This window comes from Notolabrus celidotus, chromosome 10 (assembly GCF_009762535.1).
Source record: "Notolabrus celidotus isolate fNotCel1 chromosome 10, fNotCel1.pri, whole genome shotgun sequence".
Classification (NCBI taxonomy): domain Eukaryota; kingdom Metazoa; phylum Chordata; class Actinopteri; order Labriformes; family Labridae; genus Notolabrus; species Notolabrus celidotus.
The window spans coordinates 35842550-35863639 of record NC_048281.1 but is presented as its reverse complement, the minus strand read 5'-3'; the positions used below and the strand labels follow the sequence as shown (position 1 = coordinate 35863639).

The 21090-nt window shown below is 42.0% G+C and overlaps 1 protein-coding gene across 1 annotated transcript in view; it reads right to left on the bottom strand.

The window, feature by feature from the left end:
- Window positions 1-21090, bottom strand: part of kcnh3 (potassium voltage-gated channel, subfamily H (eag-related), member 3) — a 227540-nt gene that overhangs the window by 30121 nt on the left and 176329 nt on the right. Inside the window, exons 8-10 of the mRNA XM_034693251.1 lie at window positions 10599-10970; window positions 5390-5589; window positions 4739-4988 (exon numbers count right to left, since the gene is read on the bottom strand). Coding sequence (XP_034549142.1) covers window positions 4739-4988; window positions 5390-5589; window positions 10599-10970 — 822 coding nt within the window. The remainder of the gene's footprint in view (window positions 1-4738; window positions 4989-5389; window positions 5590-10598; window positions 10971-21090) is intronic.

The following is a 21090-nucleotide window of genomic DNA, read 5'->3' as shown; positions in this document are numbered from 1 at the left end:
TTCAAATTTTTCCAAAAACATTCACAGTCATTGTTTTTTCCATCTGTGATTCTCTTGATTTCTCTTTCTTTCATTAGTTTTTATTTGTTCTATCTTTTTTGTATGTGTGTGTACTTTTCAAAAGAAGAAGCTGTGATTCTCTTGATTTAGCAGCTTGTAACAGTAGTCTTCTCTCAGCCCACCGTGAATGCGTCTCTCCTCCCGGTGTTCCGCTTTGAAAAGTGACCCTGTAAACTGGAGACCTTCAGCTGAACGTGTCAGTGTTTGTGGAGTTTACACAGCTGTTGAAACACTGAGTCTCTTCATGCTAACAGGCTAACTGTTGTGTTGCTCATAATGATACCTGCCTGTCCGTCTGCTTCTATGGTGTCATCTGTGATGAATGGCATTCCTCTTTGTTTTACTGCCCTCTACTGGTCTGGTGGTGTAGTGCATTTACTTTTATTTCCTCCATACGTCACTGGCCTGATTTACACAATCTAACTGGGTCTTCAGCCCGTGGTCGAAACACAGACAACAATGGGGGACCAGGAACCTTTTAGTTCAGGGGAAAGTAGTTCTGGGGGCTAAAAGGCCTCGAAAACTCTTGGTTCAAATGCACCAAGATGATCCTTAACTATGTTTAAAGTTGGAGCATCATGTCTGCATGCTGAGATGAAGGATGAGCATTATGTAGCAGAGCTGTCTGCAGCGGTTGATAGATTAGCTCTCCATCTGGTTTCTAAACAAAGGAGACAAGCTGCTCACAAGTGCCTCAAACAACCACACTTAAAAACAAAGAAAAGAGCAGCTATAGCTTTCACAACATCCTCTGATTCCTTCCTTTATCTCTGCTATAATTATTTTACATCATATATGAAGCCTTTGTCTCCTGAATGTCAGTAAACTGAAAGCAGCGATGAGTCTGAAACAACTGATGGTGTCACTTTCCCACAGAATCCGGCTGTCACGTCAAACAGACGACAAAAGAATGAGCAGAACAAAAGAAGATGAAAAGATCCAGAGCCTTTTGTAACGCTCTCAATGAGGTGGAAAATTGAGTTAAGGTAAAGGAAAACAAGCGGTGTAATGTGATCCGTCTTATCTGCGGTAGAAACAGTCGTGCAGAGCTCCACTCCGGCGTTCCCTCCTACTCTCTGTCTGTAAATGAATCCTGTTTAATATTAGACTTCATGAAACACAGATCCGCCTTCACATCTCCAGAGAGCAACGTGAGTGAGGACATATGATCGCACCATGCCTGAACACACACACACACACAACTTCCATACGAGGTCACATGCTTCCGGCAGGCATGGGAAATATCAGAGTGCAATGCAAGCGATGGGATCTGCTCCAACCATGAGTCTGCATGCTCACGGCGTCCCTCAGAGCACAACGTACAAAACGAAACAAGTTCATGTCCAGACTCTTTGAAATGTTGGATGAAATGTTTGTTTTAAAGGATCGAGGGGAGATCAAAACTTCTCAGACTCTTGAGAACAAAAGAGAAGCAAGCACCAGCTGTCAGGAGAGTGACCACGGCATAAGACTACAGGGCTGTTACATTGGATTCCACCACATCCGTGTCCGGTCTGTCTCTGTGCTCTCTCTTGTAAAGGATGAGAGTGACTTGTGGGGTGTTCCCGGTCTGCAGGGGTCATTACGGACCAACAGTGGTCCAAGGAAGGAGAACAAGTGAGCAGGGACAGCAGGCTCATGGGAAGAATGTGAAGAACGAAGGGTGGTCCGATCCAAGAGAAGAGCTAATGGAGCTCAGAGTGCCCATAAGTGAACACAGAGCATCACAGTGTGTTATGTAAGGGGGTTTGTAGCTGCAGACCGGCCAGGGTGTCCATGCTGACCACCACTAAAAGGTGGCCTGGAGGAACACGACGAGTTGGATTTGGCTCCTGCACCCAGATATTGATCTTGCTTTAACCCTGTCACCCTTACGTTGGTCTTGTGTCTGGTCCGTCTCCAATCCGCTGCAGTCCTCTCTAATCCATCAACACCCACCTGTTGCATTTTCAGAGCGCAGCACAGAGCAGGACCTCCGGACAGCTGGAGTCATGTGACCGAGGTTTCCCCTTCTGTAATCACTGAATCAAGGATTCTCCTCCTCCTCCTCTCCTCATCCATGTTGTCTTTCTGGTCCTCTGAAAACCTCTGACCTGTTGACTCCAGGCCTGGCTCCGCTCATCATGACTTTGGTTTGTTGTTGTAGTTAAGTGAAATACGATCTGGTGATAACACAGAGTGTTTTATTCTGAAAATTAACCGGATGTTTTAATTTTATTTTGGTGAAACCTGACTTCCTGTCCCGCTCCATCTGCTCTGTTGAGATTGATGCGTCGTGCTCCGGCATCCGGCACAAATAGAAGTCTTGTGTATCTGATCCATGGAGGACTCCAACCTGCTGGATCAGAGACGTAGCCGGAACGCAACGGAGCGGATCCAGTGGAAGTTAACACATTGACTAGGATAGAAACCAATCTGATCTGGTGCTGTGACGGATCAGAGACAGACCGGACACGGATCTGTTGGAATTTGGATGTCAGTCATGAGGGGTACACTGGTGTTACAGATGTGGTGTCTAAAAGTCTAGACCCTGAATGTGAGACTATCCCACTTCTTTAGCTCTAATTCATTTGACATCTAATTAGCGGGTTAGCCATCATGTTTTCAAGGGTTGTCATGACCCGGCTCACAAGACAAGACATAAGAAGGTCATCTAAACGATGCAGAAGTTTTAGAAAAGAAAGTGTTAATAATTTAAGGAGAGAAGGTCTCTGAGTCTCTGACCTGCAGGAACAGAACGGAGCGGATCCAGTGGAAGTTAACACATTGAATAGAATAGAAACTGATCAGATCCGGTATGGAGACGGTGGATTTGGCCGTTAGTTGGTGTAGACAATAGTCTGAAGTCTAAAGTTTTCTCATGGCCCTGAAAGTCTGTATTTGATTTCATAGTTTGACCCATGAGTGAACATGGAGGAGGCGGTCTTTATGAGCTTTACTGCAGCCGGTCAGTAGGAGGAGCTATACATGCCTTGGCTTCACTTTCAGGAGCTGACACATCATCCATCCTCTTCTATAGATTATGATACATGCATACCTTCCCCTCAGGTCTCACTGTAACGGGTGAAACATGTGTGAGATAACGTGCGTGTGTGTGTGTTATCTGCAGATTTTAAAGATGCCCGTTGAGTCGTGCAGCCTCATCTGGGTCTCATTTATCCTGCAGCACAACAAACACTGTGCACCAAAACACCTCCATTCATCAGATCGTCCTCTTAGCCGTCTGAACTCTGCAATATGTGAGGTCTGATAGCACGACTTCCTGCATCTCCATTCACACTGGATTGAGGGATTATTCTGTGTCACTCACTGTGGGAGTCATGACTGTGTGTGTGTGTGTGTGGGGGGGGGGAGCATGGTGATTACTTTCAAAGCAGCAGAGCACAAACAACAGCTCTTCATCAGCTCTCCGACAGCTCTTCCCTCCCTCTTGTTTGTCTGATGAATGCATGCTTTTTCTTTCTGTCCTTCTTTTCTCTGTATTTTCTTCTTCTTCTTCTTCTTCTTCTTCTTCTTCTTCTTCTTCTTCTTCTTCTTCTTCTTCTTCATCAAACTAATTCCCACTCGAGCCCGGATCGAGTCTCTCTTCAGGTCTGATTGCATGAAACTGAAACCGAGCTCTACACAGAGTCATTTGAGCTGTAATCACTGAACTGAGAGTCGATCTGTCTCTTCTTCATCTCTCAGGAGAGCGTACTTCATTAACAGCATTTGATATCAAACACACACACACACACACACACACACACATACACACACGCACACACACACACACGCGCGAGTCCTCCTGGTTCTTATCAGAGCGCTCTTCAGATTAACAGTCCTCACCTTTATTAAGCATGCAGCACGGCGTCCCACGGATCATCACATCTCATTTAGCCTCAGTTTGATGAGTAAACGCCGTCGTGCTATGAGGCTGCAGCGTGCTTCTTAACCCGTTTTCAATCACGAGTTTACAAAATATTCTTCTTCTCTTGTTGCATTTCAGTCTGATCAAGAATTCAGCATCTTACTCTGCAACCTGGAGGTGAAATAATCCTCTCACGCTCTACATTTTCAGCCAAAGCTCTTTCATTATCAGCTAAACATGAAGGAAATGATGCATCCAGCTCTGTGCTCATTGGTTCTCGCGTTGAATGAAACACTTTTAAAAGCATTAAAATAAAAAGTTCTCTTTTAAAAGAAGGATGAAATGCTTGCACATGCATGCCTCTGCAAACCAGTGAGGTTACAGCAGGTTGCCTCAGCATTTTCAGGGTCAGATTCTGGACCATGCACCTGCGCAGGTTCTTCTGGAGAGTTCGCCATGTTTGTTTTGGTGTTTTTCCACCTCTGCATTTATCTGCACCCTCTCGCCTCACAACACCTCCGCCCTTTCAGATGACTGCATGAATGATGAGGTGAGAACATGAGAGGCTGCAGATCCAAGTGTTGATTTAGAGAGGTGATTTAAGTGTTCCTGTGGTATTGTGTCTGTGCGTGATAAAAAACAAACTATAGATGGGTGTGCAACCTTCAAAACTTGAAAACACAACACCTTTGGTAAAATATGTCAACAAAATAAGGTGAACAAGGACGCTAAACATCTGCACGACTCTTTCAATTTCAAAGCTGCAAACTGTAAATAAAAAGTTGCCTCTTTGAGGTTTAACTTCGTCGTGACGCCCCTCCGACTCACCCAGTATAGCCAGCACAGTGTTGTCCTTCAGAACCTCCATGGACCCCGAGCAGACGAAGTAGATGGCCTGCAGGGCGTCTCCCTGCCGAATCAGGAACTCTCCCGGAGCGCAGAAGGAGGTCTTGATGATGAGGGAGAGCGAGCGCAGGCAGCCTCTGCTGGCCGACTCGAACAGAGGCAGCTGGAGCAGCTCCTTGTTCAGGTGCATGGCGATGTCGGCCCTCAGCTCGTCCGGGAAGTCCTTCAGGAGCTGTGGAGCAAAGAGGGAGGCAGAAAGGGTTCAGGTTTACAAGTTTCTGTTGCAAAGTCTGCTTCAACTCAACAGCAGACTTTCAGAAAGCTCCATGTACACGTACATACGTCATCAGAGCGAACTCTGGAGCTCAGATTGAGAATGGACAAAAAGAAAATGAGGTTTTGAATGCAGTCTGAATTATAAAGTCCACTCTGCCCCTGTGGACACATCAATGTTTAAAGTCTAGAGTCTGCAGGTGAACTGTTTTGCCTTCTAATGTGAGGTAGGGTTTAAAAAGTGAAGCATCCCCCTCAGGAAAAACAAAGGCAAGGATTTAAACCCCTCAAAGGTCTCCTCAAATGAAGATGATGTAGAGCTTTAGGAACACTGACCCCTCTGAACCAAAGTCCACTCACCTCACTGACGTCGATCCCGTTGTTGACGGACCAGGTGGTCTGGAAACACTCCAGCATGCGTTGCTCCAGAGCTTTGGGCAGCCGGTGGACTCTGATGAAGTCCTTCAGGTCTTTGGTGCGGGTGTGATAGAGCGAGCGGCGTGAGTACATCCGCTGGATGATGGCCGTCACGTTACCAAACACGACGGCATGCATCAGAGCTGCAGGAAGAGGAGAGGAGAGGAGAGGAGAGGAGAGGAGAGGAGAGGAGAGGAGAGGAGAGGAGAGGAGAGGAGAGGAGAGGAGAGGAGAGGAGAGGAGAGGAGTCACACATAACTCACAACACAGATCCAGATTCAAAGACAGAAAACAAGACAAAGAAAGGAGGGACGGATGATTCCTGTTGGAGATGATTGATTGATTTTATTTGACGTCTTGGGGCTCCAACAAGTGAAAAAGCAAAGAGCTTAGAGAGACTTGGCTGCTGTTCAGGTTCATGTTAATAACTCCACGGTTGAATACACGTTCACTGTTTGCAAACCTTGAACAGCCTCACACCAGACGCTGTGTTTGAGTGGGAGCACCAGCAGCCTGCGGACAGGAACGTCTGATTTATCGTGCGCTCTCTGTTTGGACTGCGGCGCCTTTTCTCTCCCTTAACTTCATTTTTACCCCGAGAAGAAAATCTGCTGAAGCTGCATGCAGAGCACAGGACACTCCGGTCCACTGACAGCCATTACTTCAGGGTGACCGCTCCTCCTGTGGGGTCACCGGCTGCACCATTTGGGGAACTCTGGTGTTAACATTTCTAAATGTCTTTTAGTTCCAGCTGAAGGGTGAGCGGCGCTTCAGGGCAGCTCGAAACTCCTGAGGGCAAAACTCAGAGAGATTAATGAATCTACGCTCTCCTCTCTGTGCTATTACCTCCGTTCTGCTTTACTTGCTGCGTGTTCTTGGAAGACATTGAAGCTGTGAGGAAACTAAAGCGACCAGTGAATGTTCAGACTGAAAAATGAAACTTTATCTTTCAGCCAACAATCTTTTTGTCTGTCCTGCATCTCTCTCTGACTTTCCAACCCTGCAGCTGCATCCAGCTCCGTGCTCATTGGTTCTCACTGTGAATAAAACGGTTTTAAAAGCATTAAAATAAAAAAGTTCTCTTTTAAAAGAAGGATGAGCAAACCAGTGAGGTTGCAGGATGTTGCCTCCTCATATTTGGGGTATGATACTGGATCATTTGTGCAATGTTCTGGCGCAGGTTCTTCTGGAGCGCTCGCCAAGTTTGTTCTGGTGTTTTTCCACCTCCATTTATCTGCACCCTCCTACCTCAGACTAAATTTAGAGTTACTGAGGCTGGAAAGACAAAATCCCAGTCATAACAACATGCAGAGGTTGCACAATGAACTTTTCTTACACTTCCCTCTGTGGTTCAACAGCGAGAGGTTGTTCACTAATCGACTGAATGAATAAAAATGAACAGTACTTTCAACGCAGCCCCCCCTCCAGGTTTAGGTTTTGTGTTTGCAGGAATGGGATGCTTATCATGATCTCTGACCATCTTTAAGACGGTTCATTCTCATGCAAAACTAAAAACCTGCACCAGATTTGAAGATAAGACCTGAAACATCACATGGAAGGATGCACAACCTGAAAAATACAACTCTTGGAAGACGTTTTTGCAGACTGAAAGGTGCTCTAACATTACAAAGACAGCTTGGGAATGCTGCTTCAGGGGCTTTAAGCTTTTATTGGATAGGATTGTTGAGAAAGAGAGGATATTTTCAGGGATGGCATGCATCAAATCCTGTCAGTGTAGAGAAAAAATCCTTTGACCAGCAAGGACAGTAACCTTGCCTGCTTGAACTGAGGCCAAACCAGCGCCCTGGCATTTATCATAAATGAAAACTATTGCTGAAACTATTCCACCGGTGGATCGATACATATCTGAAGCTCCTCTCAGTAAACACAACAAAGAAACAAAGCGTGTTAGTCTGCAGGAGAGCAGCAGGATTTAAAGGCACGCCTCAGAGCACAGGAGTACACAAAGTCTGAACACATCGGCACCTTTCACCTGATTATCGCAGGTTTCATTACTCATTCACACACAGAGTGAAGCAATCAGAGCCTGAAGTATGGGATTGTTACCTGTAGGAGGTGTGTGTGTGTGTGTGTGTGTGTGTGTGTGTGTGTGTGTGTGTGTGTGTGTGTGTGTGTGTGTTTGTGTGTGGGAGGAAACAACCTGTTCCTGTGAGCGCTCATATCTGCACAAGGTCGTTTCAGGTAAGAGTTTGGACTGAAGTCACGGGAGAATAAAAGTCAATACACTGTCCTCAAAGGTGAGACAGTGGAAGGTAAAAGTGTGTGTGTGTGTGTGTGTGTGTGTGTGAGAGAGAGAGAGAGAGAGAGAGAGAGAGAGAGAGAGGTCATTTACAGCCCACTTAGTGTGCGCTGAGGCCTCAGACGTCCCCACACATCGTTTTGTCCTCTGCTCATAAATCTCAGCTCTTCTCTCACCAAATCACCTCTTCCTCCTTTCTTTTCTTTCTTCTTTCTTTCTTCTTTCATCCCTCTCTCTTTGAACATTCAGCTCTTTTTGTTATTCTTCTGCAAAGCTCAAAAATGCAGGACTTAAATATCTTACAAATCTATACAAACGTCTCTAAAAGTAGTATGGGAGGTAGAGCCTTCAGTTATCAGGCCCCTCTCCTTTGGAATCATCTACCAGTCAGAGTCCAGGAGGCAGACACCCTCTCTACTTTTAAGAGTAGGCTTCAAACTTTCCTTTTTGATTAAGCTTATAGTTAGAGCTGGATCAGGCTTGGACCAGGTCTTAGTTATGCTGCTATAGGCTTAGACTGAGACACACGGGGATCCTGTCTTTCCCTCTCTCGTCCTCTCCCTGCCTGTCGTCTCACTTAACTCTTCCTGGCCCATTAAAGTTACTAACCATAGACCTTTCTGAGTCCCTGAGCTCCCTTGGCTCGTAGGTTCCTCTGGATCTCTGCTGTAGATTCCTTTTTTGGGGTCTGTTTATTCATCTTCTTTCTTTCTTTCTTTTCTTTCCTTTCTTCTTTCTTTCTTTCTTTCTTTCTTTGCTTTCTTTTTCTTTTCTTTTTTATCTTTCTTACTTTACTTTCCTCTTTCCGTCTCATTCTTCCTTTTTTCTTTTTATTTTGTTTCTTCTTTTCTTTTTCCGTCTCTTCCTTCCTTTTTTTTTTCTTCTCCTCCTTCCTTCCTCTTCCTTCCTTCCTTCCTTCCTTCCTTCCTTCCTTTCCTCCTCCTCCTTCCTTCCTTCTTCTTCCTTTCTTCTTCCTCTTTCTTTTTTTTCTTTCTTCTCCGTTTGTTTTTGTTTCTTCATCCTTTGTCTCCTTTTCTCACACCCCGTCCTTTCCTTCCCCATCTCTTCTCCTCTTTTTCTTTCTGCTGGTCTCCCTCTCTTCTCTCTTTTCTTAGACCTTTCTGGAGTCCCTGAGCTCCCTTGTCTCGTAGGTTCCTCTGGATCTCTGCTGCTGTGGACGTGGTCCAGACTCCAGCTGCTACAACTTCTACTATCCGTCTCCCCACTATCATCTCTCTCTCTCTTCATCTCCCTCTATCCCTCTCTCCAACACGGTCTCAGCAGATGTGTGTCTAACATGAGTCTGGTCCTGCTGGAGGTTTCTGCCTGTTAAAGGAAGTTTGTCCTTGCCACTGTAACTTGCTAAATGCTGCAAAGTGCTCTGCTCATGGTGGATTAAGATGAGATCAGACCGAGTCCTGTCTGGAAGATGGGACTGGATCCGATCCGATCTGCTTCTTTGCTTCATGCTTGCTAGACTGAAGTTAGGTTGAGTCAGCATTTCCAATAAGTTGAAAATGTGCAACATGAGTTATCAATATTTGAAATAAGCTTGTCCAAAGTTTCCTGAAACTGAATCTGGTTATTCAGCCGCAGCTCTGCAGCTGGAGAGCTCAGAGGGACCTGCAGAGGATGGTTTATGATTAATTTTGTGAGTGAACATTTGTACCTGTGTTGTGTTTTATTGTTTGAACTGACGAGGGAAATAAGTCTGTGGGTTTTATTGTTTTGTCTCCTGAAGCAGCGTAACTCCTGAACAGTCTCTTCTATTTTAAATCGTCGCATAAAATCAGTGTTACATTTCACACCACGGCTGAATCATCAGGGGACTTATGTCATTACATTATTGTGTTGCCCTGTCTGTCAGGTCTGCAGAGTGATGAAGAGAGAGAGAAAGAGAGAGAGAGAGAGGAGCTGCTTCCCCTCTTCTCTCATTAATCTTCAGACTGTCTGGACCAACAGAAGCTCCATCACATGTCTCATTCTTTTAAAGATTCATCAGGCATGAGAGCCAGGCAGCTCACTCCTGATCCACACCTGCACCAAGAACATCCTTCAGCAGGGCCGTACTTTAAAACCCTCAGCATCAGTCCGTGCTTGGTGTTGAAAAGTTTTACAGGAAGCTTTTTAGGAAGAAATAAACACGCAGCTGAAGAAGTAATGAAGCTCCTGACACAATAAAGTGGAACTAATGAGGCGCTGCATGGAGGCTTTGTTTGTAATTGTCTTTCTTTCTTTAAACAGATTGAACAAATCGTGCTCTGCTGCTCCTCACGTCTCTCTTCCACCAGATCGTGATCTGAGGGAGGAAGATGAGCGTGCAAGGAGGGAAGATGAAGGTGCAAGGAGGAAGATGAGCGTGCAAGGAGGAGAGATGAAGGTGCAAGGAGGAGAGATGAAGGTGCAAGGAGAGAAGATGAAGGTGCAAGGAGGAAGATGAGCGTGCATGGAGGGAAGTTGAATGTGCAAGGAGGAGAGATGAAGGTGCAAGGAGAGAAGATGAAGGTGCAAGGAGGGAAGATGAAGGTGCAAGGAGGAGAGATGAAGGTGCAAGGAGAGAAGATGAAGGTGCAAGGAGGAAGATGAGCGTGCATGGAGGGAAGATGAAGGTGCAAGGAGGGGAGATGAAGGTGCAAGGAGGAAGATGAGCGTGCAAGGAGGGAAGATGAAGGTGCAAGGAGGAAGATGAGCATGCAAGGAGGGAAGATGAAGGTGCAAGGAGGGAAGATGAAGGTGCAAGGAGGAAGATGAGTGTGCAAGGAGGGAAGATGAAGGTGCAAGGAGGGAAGATGAAGGTGCAAGGAGGGAAGATGAGCGTGCAAGGAGGGAAGATGAAGGTGCAAGGAGGGAAGATGAGTGTGCAAGGAGGAGAGATGAAGGTACATGTCCTACCTCCGATGAGCATGGTGCAGATGGAGAAGATCTTCTCTGAGTCCGTGTTGGCCGACACGTTTCCAAACCCAACGCTGGTCAGACTGCTCAGAGCGAAGTACAGGGACGTCACGTAGCTGCTCCTCATTGAGGGCCCTCCACCCAGCGCCCCGAAACCTCCTCCCCCGCTGCCCATCCCAGACACGGCCTCTCCTCCGGACACGTTCCCGTAAGCTTGGGTGGAGTTCCAGGAGCTCGGACCCGTGACCTCTGACCCCGACACGTTCCACTGGCTGCTGTTGCCCGGGCTGCTGACGGTGGAGGAGACCAGCGTGGTGAGAGGGGACAGGAAGTACGGGGAGCCCAGGCGCTTGGCGAGCTCATGGAGCCAACCTGAGAGACACAGAGGGAAGAATTACAATTTTAAAGGTTATGAAATGACAGAAAGACTTTTGTAATAAGATAAATTAAATATGTTCATTATTAAACATAAGTAAAGACTGCAAAAAAACAAACCCCAGAATAAAATATTAAATTCTGAGAAGTAATCTATAATTATCTTAAGATAAGGCAAGGCAAGGCAAGGCAGCTTTATTTGTATAGTGCATTTCATACACGAGGGCAACTCAATGTGCTTTACATTAAAACATTAAAAGCATTGGAGACATTCAGACAAGCATAAAAGAACATTATTAAAATGACAAATATAATAAAACAGAAAAGAAAAGGAAAATTAGAAATATATTAAAAATTACATTAAAATTTTAATTTAAAGAGAGTTAGAATAATCTAAGATAGGAAGGCAGAGGTAAATAAAAAGGTCTTAGTCTTTGATTTAAAAGAGGTGAGAGTTGGAGCAGACCTGCAGCTTTCAGGGAGTGTGTTCCAGATATGTGGAGCATAATGACTAAACGCTGCTTCACCATGTTTCGTTCTGACTCTAGGGACTGAAAGCAGACCAGGACCTGATGACCTCAGAGGTCGAGGTGGTTCATAAAGTAGTAGCAGATCAGCCTAAACCATTCAGGTCTTTATAAACCATCAGCAGGATTTTAAAGTCTATTCTCTGACAGACAGGAAGCCAGTGTAGAGATCTAAGAACTGGAGTAATGTGGTCTACTTTTTTGGTCCTTGTTAGGACTCGAGCAGCAGCATTCTGTATGAGCTGCAGCCGTCTGATGGACTTTTTAGGGAGTCCTGTAAAGACCCCGTTACAGTAGTCTAGTCTGCTAAAGATGAATGCATGGAGGAGTTTTTCTGCATCCTGCTGAGACATGAGTCCTTTAATCCTTGATATATTCTGAAGGTGATAGTAGGCTGACTTTGTAATTGTCTTAATGTGGCTGCTGAAATTAAGGTCTGAGTCTAAGACTACACCAAGGTTTCTGGCTTGGTTTGAACATTTCATCTGTGCAGATTGGAGCTGAGCAGTGACCTTTAACCTTTCTTCCTCCAAAAACAATCATTTCAGTTTTTTCTTTGTTTAACTGAAGAAAGTTCTGTCTCGTCCAGTCATTGATTTGTTCAATGCATGTACTCAGTGTTTGTATGGGACTATAATCCCCTGGTGATATGGTGATGTAAATGTGTGTGTCATCTGCATAGCTATGGTATTTTATTTGGTTGTTTCTTATTATCTGACCTAAGGGGAGCATGTAGATGTTGAATAGTAGAGGCCCCAGAATGGATCCCTGAGGTACTCCACATACGATCTAAATACATAATGAAACAATCCACAATAAATACATAAATATATACAAATTACATAAATAACTGAATAAATAATATATATGTGTGTATACTAAATAAAGTAAGACAGTATATGACTTTAAAGTGACTAATGCAATGTGTGAATATTTAGTTTGTGGTTTCTGTTAGTGAGTGCTGCTTTGTTTACATGTGAATTATTGATTTTTGTGCTTCTTTTCTTGAGAAGCTACGTGTGCAGAATTTAAATCCAGACGTGTCCCTGTGAGGACAGAGGAGTGAAGATGATCATATCCAATCCCACTGAGCGGTATCTTTGTGTTTGCACAATGACAGCACCGTGGAAGTGACATTTATAAACCTCGCCACTCGAGCCGCCTCTGAATCAGGAATACTTTAGTTTGTATCTCCACACTTGAAAATCTTGTTTGCATGCACACTTCTTTCACTCCTGGCACCACTCGTACACATTTCAACCTTTACTGCAGGGTCTGAGTGAGCATCTACAACTCTGCCATGAGCTCCCGCCCACATCTGCAGAAGCTTTGCTGGATTCTGGCTCTCACAAACACTGACTCAATCCTGCAAATCGGTATTGCTAATTTGGCAAACAATGACTCTGAGTAACCTGGAATGAGTCCACGCTTCAGTCCAACACCGCAAAGCCTTAAAAACCACGGCTGCTCGACTGTAAACAAGCCGTGTAGTCTGGTTTTGAAGACAGCGAGGATCCAGAGGGGAGAGGGGGAGAGTGTGAAAGGAAGGAGTGGAGATAAATTATAGAAAATAAGAGTTTGAGAGTGAATGAGTGAGAAGCCCAGCTGACAGCAGATCCAGAAATCCATGGATCCAAAAAAGACAGCGAGAGAGGGAGCATAAATAATACAATATGGATGCATCTGTTCATTGATCTCTGCCATCACACACTGCAGGCAACGAGCGCTGACCTTGTGTGTGTGCATGTGTGTGTGTGTCAGTCCTCTGTGCAGCCTGCCAGTACAAATAAGCAGAGGTGTCAGTCATGCGGTGAGCGGAGTCTCTCCCAGCAGCTAAACCAACAACATTAGAGGATTTAACACCTGAGTAGTTTCCTAATTACTTTGTCATTAGCAGAACTTAACCTCCGTCACCCTGAGGAAGCCTGGACCTGACTCAGACTTTAGTTGGTATGCACGGCTACGCCCGAGGATCAAAGTACAAAAAGTAAAAGTTTATCTTTCTCTCGGGGTAAAGGGAACGTGCAGGAGGTACTGATGTTATTGTGGACACACACTTAAAGGAGGCATTGTTAGAAGAGGAGCGACTTTTAAGGATTAATGCTAATTCTTAATAATTATATTCACTTTGAAGGTTTATGCTTCTCAGAACCAGAATCAGAAATACTAAATTCAGTCATTATTGTCGCTTTAATGCTCAATAAATTAAGAATATCAGAGTATTTCTAAGAAGCAGGAACAAAATAAGAAATAAGAAAGAAAAGAAGTCTCTAAAAGTAGTATGGGAGGTCGAGCCTTCAGTTATCAGGCCCCTCTCCTTTGGAATCATCCACCAGTCAGGGTCCGGGAGGCAGACACCCTCTCTACTTTTAAGAGTAGGCTTCAAACTTTCCTTTTTGATAAAGCTTATAGTTAGAGCTGGATCAGGCTTGGACCAGGTCTTAGTTATGCTGCTATAGGCTTAGACTGACACACTGGGATCCTCTCTCTGCCTGTCTCTTACTTTAACTCTTCCTGTCCCATTAAAGTTACTAACCATAGACCTTTCTGGAGTCCCTGAGCTCCCTTGTCTCGTAGGTTCCTCTGGATCTCTGCTGTAGATTCCTTTTTGGGGTCTGTTATTCATCCTTTCTTTCTTTCTTTCTCCTTTCTTTCTCTCTCTGTTCTTTCTTTTTCCTTTCATTCATTCCTTCTTTCTCTCCTTCTTTTCTCCTTTTTTCTGTTCTTCTTTCTTTTTTCTTCTTTATTTCATTCCTTCCTTCTGTCTTTCTCTCTTTCATCCTTCTTTCCTGCTTTCTTTCTTGCTCTCTTCGTTCTTTCCATGTTTCTTCATCCTTTGTCTCCTTTTTTTATCCCATCCTTTCCTTCTGTCATTTCTTCACCATTTATTCTACTCTTTTTCTTTCTTCTGGTCTCCCTCACTTTTCTCTTTTCATAGACCTCCCCACTATCATCTCTCTCTCTCTTCATCTCCCTCTATCCCTCTCTCCAACACGGTCTCAGCAGATGTGTGTCTAACATGAGTCTGGTCCTGCTGGAGGTTTCTGCCTGTTAAAGGAAGTTTGTCCTTGCCACTGTAACTTGCTAAATGCTGCAAAGTGCTCTGCTCATGGTGGATTAAGATGAGATCAGACTGAGTCCTGTCTGTAAAATGGGACTGGATCTGATCCAGTCTTGATGTCGGGTCTTTGTTAATAATAGAACATAGAGTACGGTCTAGTCCTGCTCTGTTTGGAAAGAGGATAAAGTTTGTTGTGATTTGGTGTTTTATAAATAAAGTTTGATTGATTGAATAAGTACAGAAGAGCAGAAGAGTTTGTCCCTCTGCTCAGAGCTGAGAGGGTGTTCATGAACAGGATGGAAAGTCTTGATCTGACAGATTTAAATGTCGGTCAGTCCTCAGTGTGTCGGTGTGACTCCTCTGCCTCTGTCCGTGGTGCTGATTTCTCCTCTAACTTCACTGTAACCTCCTGAGCTCTCCGTGGTCCTGAACTCATTATTTCTGTCTCACTAAAACTTAAAAACAGTAACAGTCAGTTTAATAGAGTTTTATAGTTTTATTTAATAGAACTGTGAAGTTTGAAAATGTTAAACATCAGAGGATCCCATCGGTCCTCTCTCTAATCACCTGTTGGCTCTGGAGCTTGACTGGAGAGCTTTTCCAGCAGACAGGCTCCACAGGTTTTACAAATTCAAAGACGGATGAGATTCAGTCCAAAGAGTGAGTCATTATGGAGGAGAAGTTTAATATTTCATCATGGGAAAGTGCAGGGCTTAGATTGCTTTAGAGTTAAGCTGCGTCCAATAGGAGCCTTTTTGGACTGGCAGCGCCCACAATCTCAATTCCAGAAAAGCAAATCTGCTTCTTTAATAGTGACTTATAAGTCTGTTTTAAATTACTCTGCCTGCAAAGCATTGGAGTTTATTCAAGGAAACTTTCTTTCCCTTTTCTTCAGATTTGAAGTGTATTAGTTTTTTAAAACACTCAAGTAAAGACGCAAAAATAATGACAATATGATTAAAAAAACAAACAGACAAAAAAAATCAAAATAATGATTCAACATTTTTTTTTAAAGAAACAAGAGGTAAAATAAATAAAGATAATCCCCAAATTAACAGACAATAATAATTACATTTTTTATAATTATGATATAATTATACTATAAATATAAAAATAATAACATATTAGTATATTAAGTATAATTATTAATATCATAAATGTAATATAATATTTTAATATTTTAATATTTTAAACAATTAATCAAAACAATCCCCAAATAAACAGACAATAGTTTTAATATTGATAATGCTAAATAAATACAAAAATAAAAATAATACAAAAAGGGGATAAATAACAAAAATCATCCAAAAATAAAATGATAATAATAATAAAAAAAATAATAGAAAAATGGGGGAAATTATTAGAAATACAATACTACTACTACTACTACTACTACTACTACTACTACTACTACTACTACTACTAATAATAATAATAATAATAATAAAACAGGGGGACAAAAAAGTTAAATAATCCTAAAACAAAGAGTCAAAAAGGAAAACTGGGAAACTTCAAAGATTTTTAATTTATTTTAATTGTTTCCTGGCATTAGCAGCACCTGGATTGTTCCCTCGAAAAACATCAGGGCTAGTTTCTCCACTGCATTGTAGCTCACATAGTTGAACCTAGAAGCCCCTCCCCTTCTTGATTCTGATTGGTTGACAGAGGCAGCAGTGAGAGGTCATAGGTGCCGTTTCATTCAGCAGCATTTAAAGGGTTAACTTTCCTCCTGTGTAGATGTTTTATGATTTAACTGATCTGACTGCAGACTGTGATAAATGTTACTCTCATGTTGTTTCCCTTCATCAAACACGTCCTGAAACAAGCAGCTGGCTTTACCTGAGCGTGCTGCAAACATCTGCTGAGAACAATAACGCTGCCTCATGTTTTATTGGAGACACTTCGACTTAGATTGTTGCCGATACCTGAGCTTTTAATCACATCATGATACCTTATTAATGTTTCTATGTTATGAAAGCACACGCTCTTCAGTTCCTCTAAAGTGTGCTGCACTTTGTTTCTTCATGCACGTCCTCCTGAAGATATTAAAAATGTAAGAGTTGTATTTCTGTTTGACTTTGCCTTCAAGAGTCTCAAACCAGCCCGTAAAGAGAGCTCACTTTAGGAGAGGTAACTGAGTTTACGCCCTGTCTATGATTCATCCATGTTCCTTTGACCGTGCTGGACTGTAGCATGTGTGTGTGTTTCAGGTGACGGCTGCTCCATGAGGACGATAGATGCAGCTCCACTGCCCTTGAATTATTGATGGCCCTGCAGATATAAAACTCCACCTCTCCCAGGTAACAGCAAAGAGAGAGACGGACAGACGGAGCGCCGCAGCCGATATCAGACCCGTGTTTGTGTCACAAAAAGGTCAGACCTCAGACAGGTCTTTGTTGTCTCCTGTCTGTCTGAATGGTAAATCCAAGAGCTGCAGACATGAAGGGACTACAGCGATACTGTCATTTTGCAGTTTGCAGAAAGGATAATGATCAGCAGGCTGGTACCGATCGATGAGAGAGTGGGAGAGATGGAAGGAGGAGGGAGGGAGGGAGGGAGGGAGGGGGATTCAACAGGAGCTGTATCTCACTCTGTGTCTCTTAGAGGGAATACAATGCAGAAAATCCTCATCAGTGTGACGCTTTGTTCGAATAAGACACAAAAGGCTGCTCTTTGCCCCAGATCACAGACTGTTTGTTCGTGCTAACAACTTTATCAGATTGTGTTCCAGGGATTTGTGTCGCCTGCAGGATTTGAGATGATAGTGGAAACAAAGCTGAGTCTTATCTAAGGAAGCAGTCCTGCTGAAAACTCATTCAGGGGCCGTTTCTCTCACTCACTCAGCAGAGGTACAGACGAGTCATGTTCGGTGTGTTTTCAGCAAGATCAGAAAGCAGACTGTGCAAATATTTAAAGATGAATCATGCATGACTCCAATAAAAAAATCTGCCAATCTCACGAGAGGCTTCTTCAAAGTGAGGCTGCATTAAGATAAGAAGTCTTTAATGTTCATTTGGGATCCCTAAAATCATTTCCCGAGGACAGAGCGAGCCGTATAATTGAGAGAAGCAATATAGGTCCCAATCTTTTCCAACTGCGCCACTGTGGATTTGCTCAATTTGCCCAAATGAAATTCTTCTGCGTGGCACTGGAAGGATGGTTAGTGAACGCAGAGTGACAGTTATAAAGTCGGGTGGGATTCAAAGCGGTAAAAAGATCTCCACTCAGAGAAAACGGACGACAGAGCTGCTTCAGAATCTAAATTTAGATCGGAGGAAGAAACAGATGAGTGTGAGAAAAGGGAGAATCTGAACTGGACAGGAAAACATGCAACAAGTGGACGTTATAAAGATTCAATGATGGAGCATCTGTGTGTCCTTTAAAGGAACAATGGGCAATTTTGGAGAGTTAGAGGCCTCTCTTATTTTTGCATACAGAACATAAAGACAAAACAACAGATGTGGAGAAGGAAAGTTCCCCCTCAAAAAGACGTCATATCATTCTTTAGGTGCTTTTCGACCGCAGGAACCAGGGTCAAACTTTAGTTCCTGGGTAGTTAATCTCCCCCAGGGGCGTGGCCTGCAATGCTGAACATACCCTCAGTGATTTTATTTCAACCTCCGTCCACAATAACATCACACACACCTGTGATCCACTTGGTTTAATGACTCCTGAACATTGGTCTTCTCTGAGCCTGATAATGTGAACGCGCCTCTATCAGCTCCCGGTGTTACAGTCTGAAGAGTGACCCTGTAAACTGGAGACCTTCAGCTGAACGTGTCAGTGTTTGTGGAGTTTACACAGCTGTTGAAACACAGAGGGAGTTCCTGGGAATGCAAACTAGTTTAGTTTTTATTAAGATTTCAAAATATCCTCATCAGATATTTAATGATGGTCTAAAGACGTTTATGAGGGATGCATCCGGCTGAGAGTCTCCAGTTAACAGGGTCGCTGTTTAAACCAAAACACCGGCTGATCTCTGCCACGGCTTTTTGAGTTCAAAAGGATTTTAAAGCCGTGTTTTTTTTGTCAAAATTTTTTTTTGTCAAAATTTTTTTTTGTCAAAATTTTTTTTGTCAAAATTTTTTTTGTCAAAATTTTTTTTGTCAAAATTTTTTTGGGTCAAATTTTTTTTGTCAAATTTTTTTTTGTAAAATTTTTTTTTTCCAAAATTTATTTATATTTTTATTTTTACATTTTTTTTGTTCAATTTCTAATGACAAATTTTTTTTTGTAAAATTTTTTTTTTTCAATTTTTTCCAAAAACCATTCACAGTCATTGTTTTTTCCATCTGTAATTCACTTGATTTCTCTTTCTTTCATTAGTTTTTATTTGTTCTATCTTTTTTGTATGTGTGTGTACTTTTCAAAAGAAGAAGCTGTGATTCTCTTGATTTAGCAGCTTGTAACAGTAGTCTTCTCTCAGCCCACCGTGAATGCGTCTCTCCTCCCGGTGTTCCGGTTTTAAAAGTGACCCTGTAAACTGGAGACCTTCAGCTGAACGTGTCAGTGTTTGTGGAGTTTACACAGCTGTTGAAACACAGAGGGAGTTCCTGGGAATGCAAACTAGTTTAGTTTTTATTAAGATTTCAAAATATCCTCATCAGATATTTAATGATCGTCTAAAGACGTTTATGAGGGATGCATCAGGCTGAGAGTCTCCGGTTAACAGGGTCGCCGTTTAAACCAAAACACTGGCTGATCTCTGCCACGGCTTTTTGAGTTCAAAAGGATTTTAAAGCCGTGTTTTTTTTGTCAAAATTTTTTTTTGTCAAAATTTTTTTTTGTCAAAATTTTTTTTGTCAAAATTTTTTTTGTCAAAATTTTTTTTGTCAAAATTTTTTTGGGTCAAATTTTTTTTGTCAAATTTTTTTTTTGTAAAATTTTTTTTTTCCAAAATTTATTTATATTTTTTATTTTTACATTTTTTTTGTTCAATTTCTAATGACAAATTTTTTTTTGTCAAATTTTTTTTTTTCAATTTTTTCCAAAAACCATTCACAGTCATTGTTTTTTCCATCTGTGATTCACTTGATTTCTCTTTCTTTCATTAGTTTTTATTTGTTCTATCTTTTTTGTATGTGTGTGTACTTTTCAAAAGAAGAAGCTGTGATTCTCTTGATTTAGCAGCTTGTAACAGTAGTCTTCTCTCAGCCCACCGTGAATGCGTCTCTCCTCCCGGTGTTCTGGTTTTAAAAGTGACCCTGTAAACTGGAGACCTTCAGCTGAACGTGTCAGTGTTTGTGGAGTTTACACAGCTGTTGAAACACAGAGGGAGTTCCTGGGAATGCAAACTAGTTTAGTTTTTATTAAGATTTCAAAATATCCTCATCAGATATTTAATGATGGTCTAAAGACGTTTATGAGGGATGCATCCGGCTGAGAGTCTCCAGTTAACAGGGTCGCTGTTTAAACCAAAACACCGGCTGATCTCTGCCACGGCTTTTTGAGTTCAAAAGGATTTTAGAGCCGTGTTTTTTTTGTCAAATTTTTTCTGTCAAATTTTTTTTTTGTCAAAATTTTTTTTGTCAAAATTTTTTTTGTCAAAATGTTTTTTTGTCAAAATTTTTTTTTGTCAAAATTTTTTTGTCAAAATTTTTTTTCCAATTTTTTTTTTCCAATATTTATTTTTCCAATATTTATTTATATTTTTTATTTTTTCCATTTTTTTTGTTCAATTTCTTATGTCAAATTTTTTTTTGTCAAATTTTTTTTTTTCAATTTTTTCCAAAAACCATTCACAGTCATTGTTTTTTCATCTGTGATTCTCTTGATTTCTCTTTCTTTCATTAGTTTTTATTTGTTCTATCTTTTTTGTATGTGTGTGTACTTTTCAAAAGAAGAAGCTGTGATTCTCTTGATTTAGCAGCTTGTAACAGTAGTCTTCTCTCAGCCCACCGTGAATGCGTCTCTCCTCCCGGTGTTCCGGTTTTAAAAGTGACCCTGTAAACTGGAGACCTTCAGCTGAACGTGTCAGTGTTTGTGGAGTTTACACAGCTGTTGAAACACAGAGGGAGTTCCTGGGAATGCAAACTAGTTTAGTTTTTATTAAGATTTCAAAATATCCTCATCAGATATTAATGATGGTCTAAAGACGTTTATGAGGGATGCATCCGGCTGAGAGTCTCCAGTTAACAGGGTCGCTGTTTAAACCAAAACACCGGCTGATCTCTGCCACAGCTTTTTGAGTTCAAAAGGATTTTAAAGCCGTGTTTTTTTTGTCAAAATATTTTTTTTGTCAAAATTTTTTTTGTCAAAATTTTTTTTGTCAAAATTTTTTTTGTCAAAATTTTTTTTGTCAAAATTTTTTTTGTCAAAATTTTTTTTCCAATATTGTTTTTTGTCAAAAAAATTTTTGTCAAAATTTTTTTGTCAAAATTTTTTTTCCAATATTTATTTTTCCAATATTTATTTATATTTTTACATTTTTTTTGTTCAGCCCTTCAGCTGAACGTGTCAGTGTTTGTGGAGTTTGCACAGCTGTTGAAACACAGAGGGAGTTCCTGGGAATGCAAACTAGTTTAGTTTT